At 41.8% G+C, this 13,878-nt stretch overlaps 1 protein-coding gene across 1 annotated transcript; it reads right to left on the reverse strand.

Moving 5' to 3' along the window:
* Positions 1 to 295: 295 nt before the first annotated feature.
* nccrp1 (P1, F-box associated domain containing) lies at positions 296 to 2,713 on the reverse strand. The gene is made up of 6 exons (XM_083687346.1): positions 2,549 to 2,713; positions 1,939 to 2,019; positions 1,704 to 1,800; positions 1,449 to 1,544; positions 752 to 890; positions 296 to 590 (listed from the first exon to the last, which is right to left on the reverse strand). The coding sequence occupies exons 1-6, from the start codon at positions 2,688 to 2,690 to the stop codon at positions 444 to 446; spliced, it is 702 nt and encodes a 233-aa protein (XP_083543472.1). The 5' UTR covers positions 2,691 to 2,713; the 3' UTR covers positions 296 to 443.
* Between the last annotated feature and the right edge of the window lie 11,165 nt (positions 2,714 to 13,878).

Below are 13,878 nucleotides of genomic sequence, written 5' to 3' on the forward strand. Positions count from 1 at the left end.
GTATATGTTATGTGTCAAAACGTCTAGAAAATGTTTTAAGTTCTGTTTCTTCGAAGAAAAACATTTGTGGTAGCCTATCATAGAGGATTCATATGAATTAGCTCTTTGTTCATTTCCTTTGAACAATAGCTAAATGTTGCATTAGAGGCATTTGAAACTCCGAAAGAAGTTCTCTGTTGCTTATAGAGAAATAGGTGACTGAAAAAAACTACCGTGAAGTTTTGGAGGAACATTAGAACCCCCTCTGCTGGTGATGATGACATAATGCAATTGCCTAAGAACAACTACAGAAAGGTTTTAAGCTTGATTGGTATCTTTATTTTCAAATATTCTTTTATATTATATATCATTCATCTCAAATGTAAAACTCTAACTAACTATGGTGTTCATGTCCACTTCCAGTGACTACCAATGTAGGTGTCCATGGTCCTCTAGCAAGTTCACTACTGGCTGGATTTAGTTGGCTTGACAATGACCGCACTGCCTGTGACCAGGGTAGGGAAGAACTCATTCAGGAACTGGTTCTTCAGTCTATGCAGGAAGTGGACATACCTCACCCCAGGCCCATAGCCTGAGAACACATGGGACACCTACACAGACAAACAGACCAACAGATTAATGACTCAGGGGGAATAGCTGAATAAATATATGCCATAGTTGAGTCTCTGAAAAAGATATTGTGGGCGTATTTTGTGCTATCTTTTAGACCAGAAATCAGAAAAGCAATCTGAAATGTAGGACTAAACCGTACCTCTTTCCAGGTGTGTGAGTAGTTACTGAGGTCCTCTGTGGGTTTCACTGTGTGCTCTGAGATCACAGTCTGTCCATCTGCTCCCAGCAACCTCACACACAACTGGTAGATGGACTCATGCAGCTGGCTCTCCTCATACCTACAGGGGTAGAGAGGTCAAAACCGACAAACGTACAGTATGAGTGAAGAATGACACAGGAAACTCAGGAAAGGCTCTTGCTGCATGGTGGTGTGGTTCTGGCTAGACACAACTACTGTGTTAAACATTGTCTGACTTCACTTGATAACGACTGAACATGAATCGGCTCTGACTGCAACATTGGAAACTGTGGAAGTTCAGCCTGTTAAAATTGGGACAGCATTACCCATGTTCACACCATAAACACAATACAACTATTTAATGTTTCTAAGCATTTGTGGACACTTTGTAACACCCCAATGCTTTCTCCAGATGGTTGAGTGGCCAGTGGTTAGGAAATATTTCACTTCCTCAGAAATATTTCACTTCCACCACATGGGTTGTGATGTGGGTGCTACACTGGTAGTGGACAAAGTGAGATCTCCCCTACAATTTAAGCACACTTTAGGGTGTCTATAAAAGCACTATATAAATCAAATGTATTATTATTATTATTATTATTATTATTATTGTGTCAATGACTCGTCAATGGTTGGGTTATGTCCGGTTGAAACCCACCAGTCTTGGATAATTATGTCAGGTTGAAAACCATCCAACAGTTCATCCCACAGTCCTTCAGCCTTCAGGTCCACTTGCTGCTCCATTGAAAACCAGCTGAGGACAGAGAAATAACAGCACACGTTTATTCTTAGAGAGACTACAGTGGTGGTAGTGGTGCTAGTTATCAGCTGATGGTGAGGCAAGCGACAGGAGAGAGAGAAAAGTAGAATGTTTGAATGAAGATGACAACTAGCTAGCCTGGGTCTTACTCACCTGACCTGTGCCAGCTGGCACACAACAGCACCTGGTGGTATGCCACTTAAGTCATAGGGAAGATCCTCCCTGCTTGTGGTCCAGCTGGAAAAGTCACCTTAATTCAATGACATGAGATGGACCAGAGAATAATGTTAAAAAAAGAAATAATCAATCTTCATGATCTATAATTACCCAGTCTTGTAACTGCACAAAGCATATGTTCTGTTTCTACCTGTGTTATATGGACCCTTACCCTCTGGTTCAAGGCGAGGAGGCCCACCTCTAGGCACCTCGGGTAGTTCAGGCTCGGGAGGAGGGCTGTCGTAGGTCACACCTGGGTAGGGAAGGAGACAGTTAAGGTCAATGTTAACGACTTTAACCTGTTGAGCCTACACCTACTGGGGAAAAACAAATAATGGTTTGATAAAAACCACTATTTTCTGCAAGTTGTGTTTGATCCTATTATCCTATAAACACATGGCCATTGTTCCATCTATTGCGGTTCTGTTCTCCCAAAGCAACAACTACAATATGTTAGGATGGGTGTTCAGTGTTGGTTGCTAACTTGTATCTTGCCTTATCATCTTTTCTATCGACATCTCCATGACTAAATACAATTGCAGACGTTTTTATTGCCAAGAATACTGCGAGGAAAATGTTTTCTGGGAACTGAAAACGTCCCGAGTGAAAGTTCACAATGTTAGGGTTAGGGTAAATCCCACCACATAACTTCAAAGAAAACACTGCATCAAACGTGACAGTGTTCGTAAAAAGACAATCTATGGGATTCGTAGTAGCCTGTCTCTCTTTCACTCCACTTCAACTTCGGCGAGCAGTAAAATACATTTTGACTGACGTAATACCGTGGGGCGCAGGGTTCCTCAACAAATTGCGGCCAAACGGTTTTGCTTGATAGACGAACTTCCAATCCACACTGTCAGGCATTGACGTCCCTTTGATATTCCACTCGGTCTCGCATCTTTGTTTCCAGTCATTGTCGGCCATAGTGCGACGCTAACGAACGACAGTGAAACAGGAAGTTAAGTACTGAGATGCAATAAATGGCATGACTCACCCTTTAAAAGATGTAGCAATGTTTACCCTCCTCCCCTAACGTCTTAAGTTGAAGACGTTTTTCTATGTTATTAACAATCAGCAATAACATATTATACAAAACCAAAAATGAAGTCGGCTACACATTATTCCATGAAAATTGTTACTATTGTTTCCAAGGAATTATTTTACAGCAGTTGTTGTAGCCTTGTAACATATAGGTCTAGTTAATGCTTGTGGATAGTATATAACTGTAATTCATTGCATAATTCATTTATGGTATACGTTTCTATCATAAGAATAAAAGAGGAAGATTATAAAAAATGTTGATCATCGATAAACTAGAATCTACCTGTTCTACCTGGTTAGCTACTGTGACGCCACAATAAACGTTCTTGAGGCTAGTTGGAGTCATTGTGATATCAGCAATGACCTAATTGAATTTCAATGACCTAATTGGCCTAATGAAATAGTATAGTAAATATAATAGGCCTCTGTTGAAATACACACTTCAAGGAGTCAGATGTAGCCTGAGCTTTCCCGCCTTTCAGCGAGCCCAAAAGCCAAGACGCCACAAGATATGCGGAGGGAACCTACTCGGGAAACCAGAAAGGATCATTGTCGATGGCTGAGGGTGAGTCTAAAGATACAATCTGGGATTGGTTCTGTTATTCAGTGGTCAATTCATGATAATGTATAGCCATTGATTCTTGGAGCCTGTAATGCCTAATGAGTAGTATAACTGTTCAATTTATCATAACCTAAAATATAGGATTGTTTTTACTTCTTTGTTTGTAAACAATGCCAATTTCAAATAAACAATGTATCGCTTTCAAATATGTTAAAACTATCAAGTAATTTTCATGAACGCTATAGTCCTTGTATCCAAGGCCCTATGAATTTCAGAGGGGTCACACTAACCCAGCCATTTTACTGAAAAATGTATTGCACCTTTTAAATTATTTTAAGAGTCCTGAGATGCCCTGAGCCTGCTGAGTAAAAACACTTTGACGATGTAAACACATTATTTGCATGTGTTGTAAGAAGAATTGCTTCATTCTGAATTGCTTCATGTCCTTTCTTTCAAGTGCCCAGGCCATTCCTCCACAGATCCAGCTGGTGTGGCATCGCTTTCAAGGGATGGCAGAACAAAAAGCCCTGGGATAAACGACCACAGGCCAGAGAGATTTGAACACCTGCAGACCAACTACAATTACAGGACAGACAATGTTCTCACTGCAGACAGGCGTAACATCAGAACAGTCAGGATAGACGATCACAGAAGTGACAGAGCAAACAATGTCAGGGCAGAAAGTCCTGGTGTCAGGGCCAACAGCTTTGTGAGAGACAATGGAGGCACAGCCAGAGCTGTCCTCCTCAGTTCCAGGACAGACCCTCTGAGAGAGGACACCAGCTTCATAGACAGTTGTGAGCTACACAGAACGAACTACCTTAGGACAGACGACCCCAGGAGCGACTGTGTCAGGGTAGTCAATACAGACCACTTTAGAACGGAACACCGAACAGGCTACCCTGGGGGAGGCATCCAAAGGATAGACAGACCAAGCAGTGTTGGGATGGCCCATATACTAGGCAGCCTGTGTAGAGACAACTTCAGGACAGACATAGCAGGAGGACACTCTAGCTGCCAGAAGACAAACAGCATTGGAACATCCACATCACAGTTAAATGTTTTGCACCCGTGTCATGTCTGGGACAGAAGTTCAGAATACCAGCAGCCAAGGCCCTTGGTGTGTGATAGTGGCACACAGACTTACCTGACTGCTATACCCCACCGGCCTCACTCTGTCCCAGCCCCCATCCCCATGTCAGGTAAGCTATGTGAAAGCCTCATAATATACAAGTACAACAGAGTTGGTAAGGTAACAATTACAGGTACAGATCTAACTCTAAAAAGTGGTCTTGTAGTATATATATATATCCTATAAATCGTTAATAAAGAGGCTAATAAAGAGGTTAATAAAGAGGCTGTAGTAAATATGTCTTAAATATGTCTCCTAAATGAACAGCCCTGTCAGTAGCATTTGGATCTCAGAGGGAGAGTGCGGTGGAGCGTGATCAGCGAAGCATCCAGCATAGCCATCCTTTGCAGACCCCACAGCAGGACATCCCATACAAGGATAACATTCAGACCTCAGGCCCTTGCTGCTACCACCGAGACACCAACACTCAGACCGCCATCAGTGCTCTTCCCCACGTCTCTCACACACCTGCACTCAGAACAGGTGAGCCAGGTGGGTAACAACCACTGCTGGGGAGGGTCTCTAAAGTTGATGTTCATGATAGATAATAGTGAGATGGGTTTCTCAAAGTGTCTGAATTCTCTGTTTCTCTCCAAGTTATTCTTGACACTGATTGCAGATTGTTCTTCCTCGCCAATTTATGTTTGGGAACCAGTGGAGAAAACCAGTGTGAGGAGGACCATGGGTCTGAGTCCGGTAGTGGAATCCACTGAGTACAGCGTTCCTTATGGTGACCAGATGAGGACGGTAGGGGACGAGGTCAACAGCGTTTTCCCACAGAGAAGGGTGATTATCTATGTTTGAAAAAGAGGGAGTGATGAGTGAGTGAGAAAGGGAGAAAGAGAAGAATAATAGGGTGATAGAAAAGATAGTTAGGGGGGTAAAGGCTGTAAATGTGTAAGAAAGAGAGAGAACCTAGGTGGCTGTTTTAGAAAAAGTAAGAAACATTTCTCCAAACTCCACTGTCTTTCTATTTTAGAGAACCTCATTCCCAAACAGCTCTTTCCGTCTGTACATGACTCAAACATTTCCCACAGTAGGCTAAATAGTAACAAGATTCTCATATTTTTCTCTATTTTTGGAGATTCCTCATGCTGATCTCTCATTTACTCCTAATATACTGTGTGCTGTAGGTGGACAGAGATCATCAGCGGACATCCTGGGGAACGATCGTCACCTGCCTGGTTACTGTTCTCGGTAGCCTAGGCACTCTGTACCTGCACCAACACAGACACTTTTAGGACGGCCCAGACCCACTGAACCATTCCTGCCAACTCAGACCAGACCTGTCTGTCTTCTGTTATCGCAATACATTTCTCTTCATTCCCAGAGAATGGCACGAAGACTCTGATTTCATTGATTTTGATTCGGCTGAATATTCATTGATTTAGTTGACAACAACATTGCACAATCTGTGATGTGAAAATGTTGACTGTTTGGAGGGGCAGGTTGACCACATGAGTGCCCCTGACTTTCTAAATGGCACCATCTTGTGGGTGTTGATGGTAACTGAAGTTACTTATTCAACAGGGTCATAATCCTGACTTCAGACACAATATAAGGGCAAAACTTTAACATTCATCTAAATAATCAGTGGAATACCTATGCTTCAATTCAAAGTGTGCACAATTGTCGTAAATTGAGATGTGGCATTATGAGAGACATGAATAGTACTGTTTTAAATCCTATAAGTGATTGTATTTATGTGATGCTATTCCTAAGAGAGAAAGAGCAAACAAAGTCAGTCAGCTAAGACAGGTGAACTGGCCTACCAGTATGTAATAACTGTGGAAGATTGTGATAATCGATCATCTGATTATTAATGCACATACATTCAATTAATAATAGGATATATTGGATACTGATCATTTGACCTTTATACATACATATGTATTGCTGCAATAACACATTGCTGAGCATATGTAGGGGTGAAAGGTACCTATGATTTGTATATGAAGAGGTGAAAAGTTACATCCTCTGAGTATATGGAGAGGTGAAAGGTTACATCTGGTGTAAAGATTGAGAGGTGAAAAGTTACATCCTCTGAGTATATGGAGAGGTGAAAGGTTACATCTGGTGTAAAGATTGAGAGGTGAAAAGTTGGGAACAAAGAGGTGATTTGGGAATAAAAAGGTTGCCTACAGGGGACATCTTTGAATTTTCTGCCCTGTCTCCTGTGTAGAGTATCTCTCTCTGCATATGATTTCGGTGTATTGAAAAGTTCCTGGCATAATAAATGAGCTCTTGATTACAGAATATGTAGTATGCTAGATTGTGACTAACCAAGAAGAACTCAAGGGTTTTTCCTCTACATTTAATTGGCCGAAATGGGATGTCAAAATCTCAGCAATTGACCATCGGCGTGTGGGTGACAACGGAAGTGCACAAATAGGAAAGAAGGTAAGAGACACCTTTTTCATAAAACGTCTCCATTAGCTGTTTGTTGGCCCCACTCTGTCGAAACCCTTGTGTGGTGCATTCAAATGAATGATGACGTCCGGTGGGTCACATCTAGAGAAACCAAATTTGAAGTGTATTTAAGTGAATATTGAAAGTTCAAACAACCACATGGGAGCAGTTCAGTAGACACGGGTCGTGAACCTGTGCAAATAGGATAGACATCAATTGTTGACTCAAGATAGCAAAATGTACCTTACCAGTGGGCTGGTGTATATACACTCACCGAACACTTTATTAGGAACACTATACTAAATACTGGGTAGGGCCTCCCTTTGCTCTCAAAACATTCCTTGTGGCATTGATTCCACAAGATGTTGGAAACATTCCTTTGAGATTCTGGTCCATGATGACATGATTGCATCACGCAATTCCTGCAGATTTTTCAGGTGCACTTTCAAGCTGTGAATCTCCTGTTCTACCACATCCCAAAGGTGTTCTATTGGATTCAGATCCGGTGGCTGGGAAGGCCACTGAAGAACACTGAACTCATTGTCATGTTCATGAAATCAGTTTGAGACGACTTTTGCTTTGTGACATGGTGCATTATCATGCTGGAAGTAGCAGTTAGAAGATGGGTAAATTGTGGCCATGAGGGGATGCACATGGTGAGCAACAATACTCAAATAGGCTGTGGCATTCAAGCGATGATTGATTGGTATTAACGGGCCCAAGGTGTGCCAAGAAAACATTCCCCACACCGTTACACCACCTCCACCATGAGAAGGTGTACAGGTGTTCCTAATAAAGTGCTCAGTGAATGTATAAACATTAGTCGTTGACTTAAGGTAACTGACTATCAGTGAATTGATGCAGGTAGTTGCTGGCTGTTGATTTAAGGTAGCCGAATGTTAGGCTACTAATGAGCCAAAGCCGTATGCTTGGATGCTGGTCAGTTTGACTTACGATAATCAACGTTCATGATTATCAGTGAAACTGACGTATTATGTATGTAAAAGTAACTTTTGTATAGGTACCAGTTTTTAGTCGTTGACCAGAATACGTGACTTAGATATTGGTGGACTAAACAATCCGTTTAGTCGTTGACAAGAATACGTGTGATAGATATTGGTGGAGTAAATAACCTGTTCAGCCGTTGACCAGAATAACCGTTTTAAAAATAAGTAAAGAGTTATTGGTGGGCTGGACAAACCTGCGCAGAAGGGGCAAGATATTCCTGTTTTGTTGGAAATTATCTAATGCATTACAAATTATAGCGTGGATTGATCACCCACTGTTTAAAGTATGTGTGGGGTGTGTGTGGCTGAGTGCTGTTTGAGTCCAGCCGTGAGTGTGTGTGTGTGTGTGTGTGTGTGTGTGTGTGTGTGTGAGAGAGAGAGAGAGAGAGAGAGAGAGAGACTGTGTATGTGAGAAGGAAGTCGAATGTGTGTGTGTGTGTGTGTGTGCGTGTGTGTGTGTGTGTGTGTGTGTGTGTGTGTGTGTGTGTGTGTGTGTGAGAGAGAGAGAGAGAGGATAGGGAGCGAGCGTGTGTGTGTCTCCCTGTTTCTTGCAAAAAATCATATCCACCATCTCCACTTCCTTCAAGCTTAATCATAGTATGTTCTTTCAAATGAATTATTTTCATTCACTATTAATCTGTATTCAATTGATATGCTTTTGTGGATTATTGAAATAATTGTCATTGTATTGAAGGGATTGGAGTTGTGGACTTGGATGACAATCTCTCATTCGTTTGATATTGGTCATTCTTATTAAGCAGTATTGATTCAAAGGCTTTTTATACAGACATCGACTCTGATGTAGTTAGATAAGATCTATATCCATGTGATATATGATATTATATGTGTGGCTGGATTGGTCCAAAAACGCGAACGCTGCTGACATTTTCTAGACATTAACGAACAAATATATGACAGCAATAATAATGAATGCGAGCTATCGCTTATCGCAGTGATGTTGTTGTTGGTATTATTATAGTTATGAAGACAAAAAAAGATTTTTGAAAGTTTTTAAACGGTTGGGAAAACTTAAAAAAAAAACGTTGCAATTTATTTTTTTCTATACTCGTTTTGATAGTCTTTTTGAGTAGAGCAGGCTGAGCTCGGTTAAATGGTATATGGTTTTAACATAGCTGAGTTTGGTTAAATAATGTGTAAATGGGTGGTAATAGAGGAATTCACCCAGGTTGGCTGTATGCATGTGTTATTTGCGTGATATGCTTTGGAGTTGCGTTGGGTTGGTTGACAACAGCTATAGATCTGTTGCATGGGCTGAGAAATAATACAGCGGTCTGTCATATGATCTTTGCATTTGTGTGTGCTTGCTGTGCTGTTTAAACTCATTCAGAGAGTGTTCAGAGAAAAGCCATTTAGGGGTGCTTTCAAGTGCTCAGGTTTTTAGATACTGGGGGACTGACTGAGGTCTGGTTTGCTAGTATCTAAGGGGAGGAGTTTGGAGGGAGAAGCCCATTCCCAGGTCCCTCACAAGTTTAAAAAAAAAAAAAAAAAAAAAAAAAAAAGGGGGAGAGAAAGACATTTGCTATTGCACATTGTGTGCTGAGTTATATGTGTAACATGCTGTAGATTCATTGTTAAGTAGTAGGAAATCATCTATTACCCAGAGAAGGTTAAGTAGCTATGAGGTCCTGCTGTCCAGACCTGAGTTGACCATTACTAGATGCACAATAGTCAACCCGGCTGAACTACTGCTCACAGCAGACAATGGAACTACCCATCGATGCGAGCAAGTAGTGCACATGGAATCGCAAGCCCGACCTGACCTGCATCACGATCCCCTGCCTAACCCTGAAAGAACATTTTTTGTTGATGGCTCAGCCTCAAGAGACCCGGACACTGGCCAGCGTAGAGCCGGCTGTGCTATCATTGAAATGACGGCCAAGGACACTTACGAAGTGAGGGAGGGATTTGCATTACCTCCACACTATAGTGCTCAAATGGCAGAACTGGTTGCACTCCAATGCGCATGTACGCTGGGGAAGGGTAGACAAGTTACAATCTATTGTAACTCAGCTCATGCCTGTGGAGTTGTGTGTAGTTGGGCAGGGATATGGGCCTCGAGGGACTACCTGACTGCAGCAGGTACTCCTATCAAAAATGCCCAATTAGTAAGAGAATTGTTGGAGGCAATGAAATTGCCCACAGCATTGGCAGTGGTGCTCACACTAAGGGCACTGATGTTGCATCCATCGGAAATAGGTATGCTGATATCACCGCAAAAGCAGCTGCTGAAAGTCCGTTTGTGCCCACAGAAAACTTCTGCCCAATAATTGAGACTTCAGACATTCCATTGACTGACTCTTGGAAATACAGGAAGCAACTTCTCCGCGGGAGGTTGCTCTCTGGGTTCAATGGGGCTGCAAGCGGGACCCCAAAATGGGCCTTTGAAGACTGGCTAGTACAGGAAAAATTGTGGCTCCAAGTGGTCTAACCCTAGTCTCTGCAGAGCGGCTCACGGTTTGTGTCACTCTGCTATGGGCGTTATGATGGAGGAATTATGTGCTGATTGGTTTATACCACAGGTCACAGACCATGTGCAAAATGTCATTAACAAATGCCAAATTTGTCAAGAAAACAATGTCAAAAAGGGAATTCCCACCAAACCTGGAAAAATGCCGCCTCCAATCAGTCCATTTTCACACCTTTGTATGGATTATATTGACATGTGTCAACGAAACCAAGGCAAGCGTTATAGTCTCGTCGTTATCGATCGATTCTCTAGATGGGAATGTGGAGGATTGTGATGATTGATCATCTGATTATTCATGCTATATTCATACTTTCAATTAATAATAGGATATATTGGATACTGATCATTTGACCTCTATACATACATACTTATAGTGAACTTTTGACTTGAGACTCATGTTGACTTTTCCTTACTACTGTTGTTGCAATAACACATTTCTGAGCATATGTAGGGGTGAAAGGTACCTATGATTTGAAAAGTTACATCCTCTGAGTATATGGAGCGGTGAAAGGTTACATCTGGTGTAAAGATTGAGAGGTGAAAAGTTACATCCTCTGAGTTTATGGAGAGGTGAAAGGTTACATCTGGTGTAAAGATTGAGAGGTGAAAAGTTGGGAACAAAGAGGTGATTTGGGAATAAAAAGGTTGCCTACAGGGGAGATCTTTGAATCTCTGCCCTGTGTCGTGTGTGGAGTATCTCTCTCTGTGCATATGATTTCAATGTATTGAAAAGTTCCTGTCAACTTGGCATAATAAATTAGCTCAAAATTAACTTTGGTTTCTTGATTACAGAATATGTAGTATGCTAGATTGTGACTAACCAAGAAGAACTCAAGTTTGGAGGGTTTTTCCTCCACATAACATTAAGGTAAGGCAGACTGTATTGTAGTTTCTAGGTAATTATTTTTTCATGTAAGATGCTTTTTTCCAAATTATTGTATTACCGTTTCCAAGGTAATTGTGTTTTTCTTTACTGGTAACTATTGGTAATTACCATGGTTACCAAATGTGTGTTTACATGTGCTTTTGTGTGTGTGTGTGTGTGTGTGTGTGTGTGTGTGTGTGTGTTTGTGTGTGTGCCAGCGTGAAGTATTACATAAGCTAATTTATGGTTCAGCTGCTAAGGGCACTGAGAGAGACCGAGACCCTATAAGGGTTGTCAGACCCTGGCAGAAAGAGAGGGGGAAGCAGGGGCAGGGGGGAAGTAGAGACAGGGTTGAAGTAGGGACAGGGGTCAGCACAGGGCCTGTTTCTAAAGGTCAGTGTGGGGAAACACAGTAAAAGGTATTTCTCGCTTGATATTTTTGCATTGTGCCAAGGCACTTTTACGAAAAATATGAATCATGGAACATTAATGGCAATTTTAAGAAGGGGGAATGAACCTGAAAATATAATTGCAAGCTAAAACATTTGAAAGCCAAGTAGCAGTACATCTGCACCAAACCTCTATGATAGAGCGCAAGAACACACTGTGTGTTTAATAGAACCCAGACCCTACCAAGAACATGTTAGAAGCCTCAGGGGTGCAAACAGCTGTCATTTACTACTGTATTAGCAGGTGTTTAAAGACTGCCATGTGTTTTGTGTTTTATACTTCTGTGTTAATTTGTGGGTGGGAAATGGGTTGTGCACACTGCAATGAGATATGTTTTATCAACATACAATGGATGATTTGATGAAGGATTGTCTGTGAGTGTCTTTGTGTTTGTGTGTATCAGTCATGGTAGAAATTGGCGGACTGGCTCATTGTAATGCACAGAATGGAATGAGAAATGGTATCAAGCACATTCCAAGCAGTACAGTGAGCCCGTCCTCCTATTCCTGCCACCACCAGCATCCCCTGGTGTGTATATGCACAGTATGTTGCATGTGTTAGGCAGACCCCAAGAGGAGGGACTGGTGCATTGGACAGCTTATTGTCCCCCATGACGAAATCGGAGAGGGGACTATGATTCGGTCTCTCTCCATTTGTACGTCACAAAATTCTGTCCGTTCATATGTCACCTGCTCTATCTCTGGCACCACTGGGACAATTTTGATGAAACTTGGGTGGGTGATGCGCCTTGCCATACAGATGCAGCTCTTGCCATAGAGATTGTTTTGGAGTTTCGAAGTGACGCCAATTCATCATTAAAAACGTCATAATAGGATGCAAAATGGAGAGCTAATAGTGCAGTAGGCCTATAGCCTAACGAATTTGGCAATAATATTTAGAGAAATCAACACAAAGCTGTAAGAAGCAAGCCTGACAATGAATCAAATAAGCACTACAGGTTCCTGTAACTTTTCAGTCTGGCTACAAATGTAGCTCTAGGAGTGTAGCCTAATGAAGTAGGCCTGTAGCCGGTAACTTTTCAGTCCACCTCAAATCCGTGGACTGCCTTCGAATAAACGGAAAGCTGTAAGAAGCAAGACTGACAATGAATCAAATAAGCACCACTTTTCAGTCTGGCTGAAAACGAATTTCCAAATTGATTGGCTGTGGGGGACAACATGTTTACTATGTTGTTTTCCATTAAAGTGGGTGTATATGTGGTGGTTAGGAAAGATATAGTGATCCAGTGCTAAATGTAGGGAATGCATATACGTAGGCTGGGAGCTGTTTATCCCGTGATGTGTTCCCCCCACCAGGTGATGCCCATTGGACAGCTGGCACCAGTTGTCTGTCCCTGTGCATTCTGGTTGTACCATATAGTGCGTTAGGGTGTTAGGGTTGACCCCTGCATCCCTGCACAACCATGTAGGGGTTATGAGTTGATCCACTCAAGCTGGGAGACAACTGAATAAACCATTTACTTCACCATCAGTGTTTGCTTGAAACTTAGCACTAGTCTGGATGTATGGGGATCTCCTCTGAGCTGTATCACCTCCTCTTTGCTCTGGTGGACAGTGTCAACAAAGCCATCAGAGTAGGGCAAAAAGACATTTACAATCTCAATTTAGAGTGAACCTCCTGTTTAGAATATAACTATTTCTAAAACATTACAGCATGGCAGTTTTGGAATGCACCCCTGGTGATAGGTAGGGATAAAAGGTGGGCTATAGTATACTTCCCGCTGGGACCATATATACTGAAAAATATACTGAAAATGTATACACTCACTGCAATGTAAGTCGCTTTGGATAAAAAAGTCAGCTAAATGGCATATACTGTATGTAGAGTTCCGAGGAGAAACGTCACTAATGGGTACACATGAACATTCCACTTTCATTTTCTCTATCTGGATATAATTATAATAAATTCAGTGTTCAAGGAATGCTTACAGGTATTTTCTGGATTGTTAATCTAGCTAGTATGTAAAAAAAAAAAAAAAAAAAAGTGTGATTAATGTTGGGGGGGGGGGGGGGGGTGGTTCATGCTTTACATTCTTAGAAATAGCTACTCATACAATGACTGGCGAAATGCTCAAGCTATTTTTAAAGTGAACCCAGGAAGTATGTTACTCAGTACTCAGACACAAGCAGAATCCTTG

Source organism: Argentina silus (genome assembly GCF_951799395.1).
Source record: "Argentina silus genome assembly, chromosome: 2".
Lineage (NCBI taxonomy): Eukaryota > Metazoa > Chordata > Actinopteri > Argentiniformes > Argentinidae > Argentina > Argentina silus.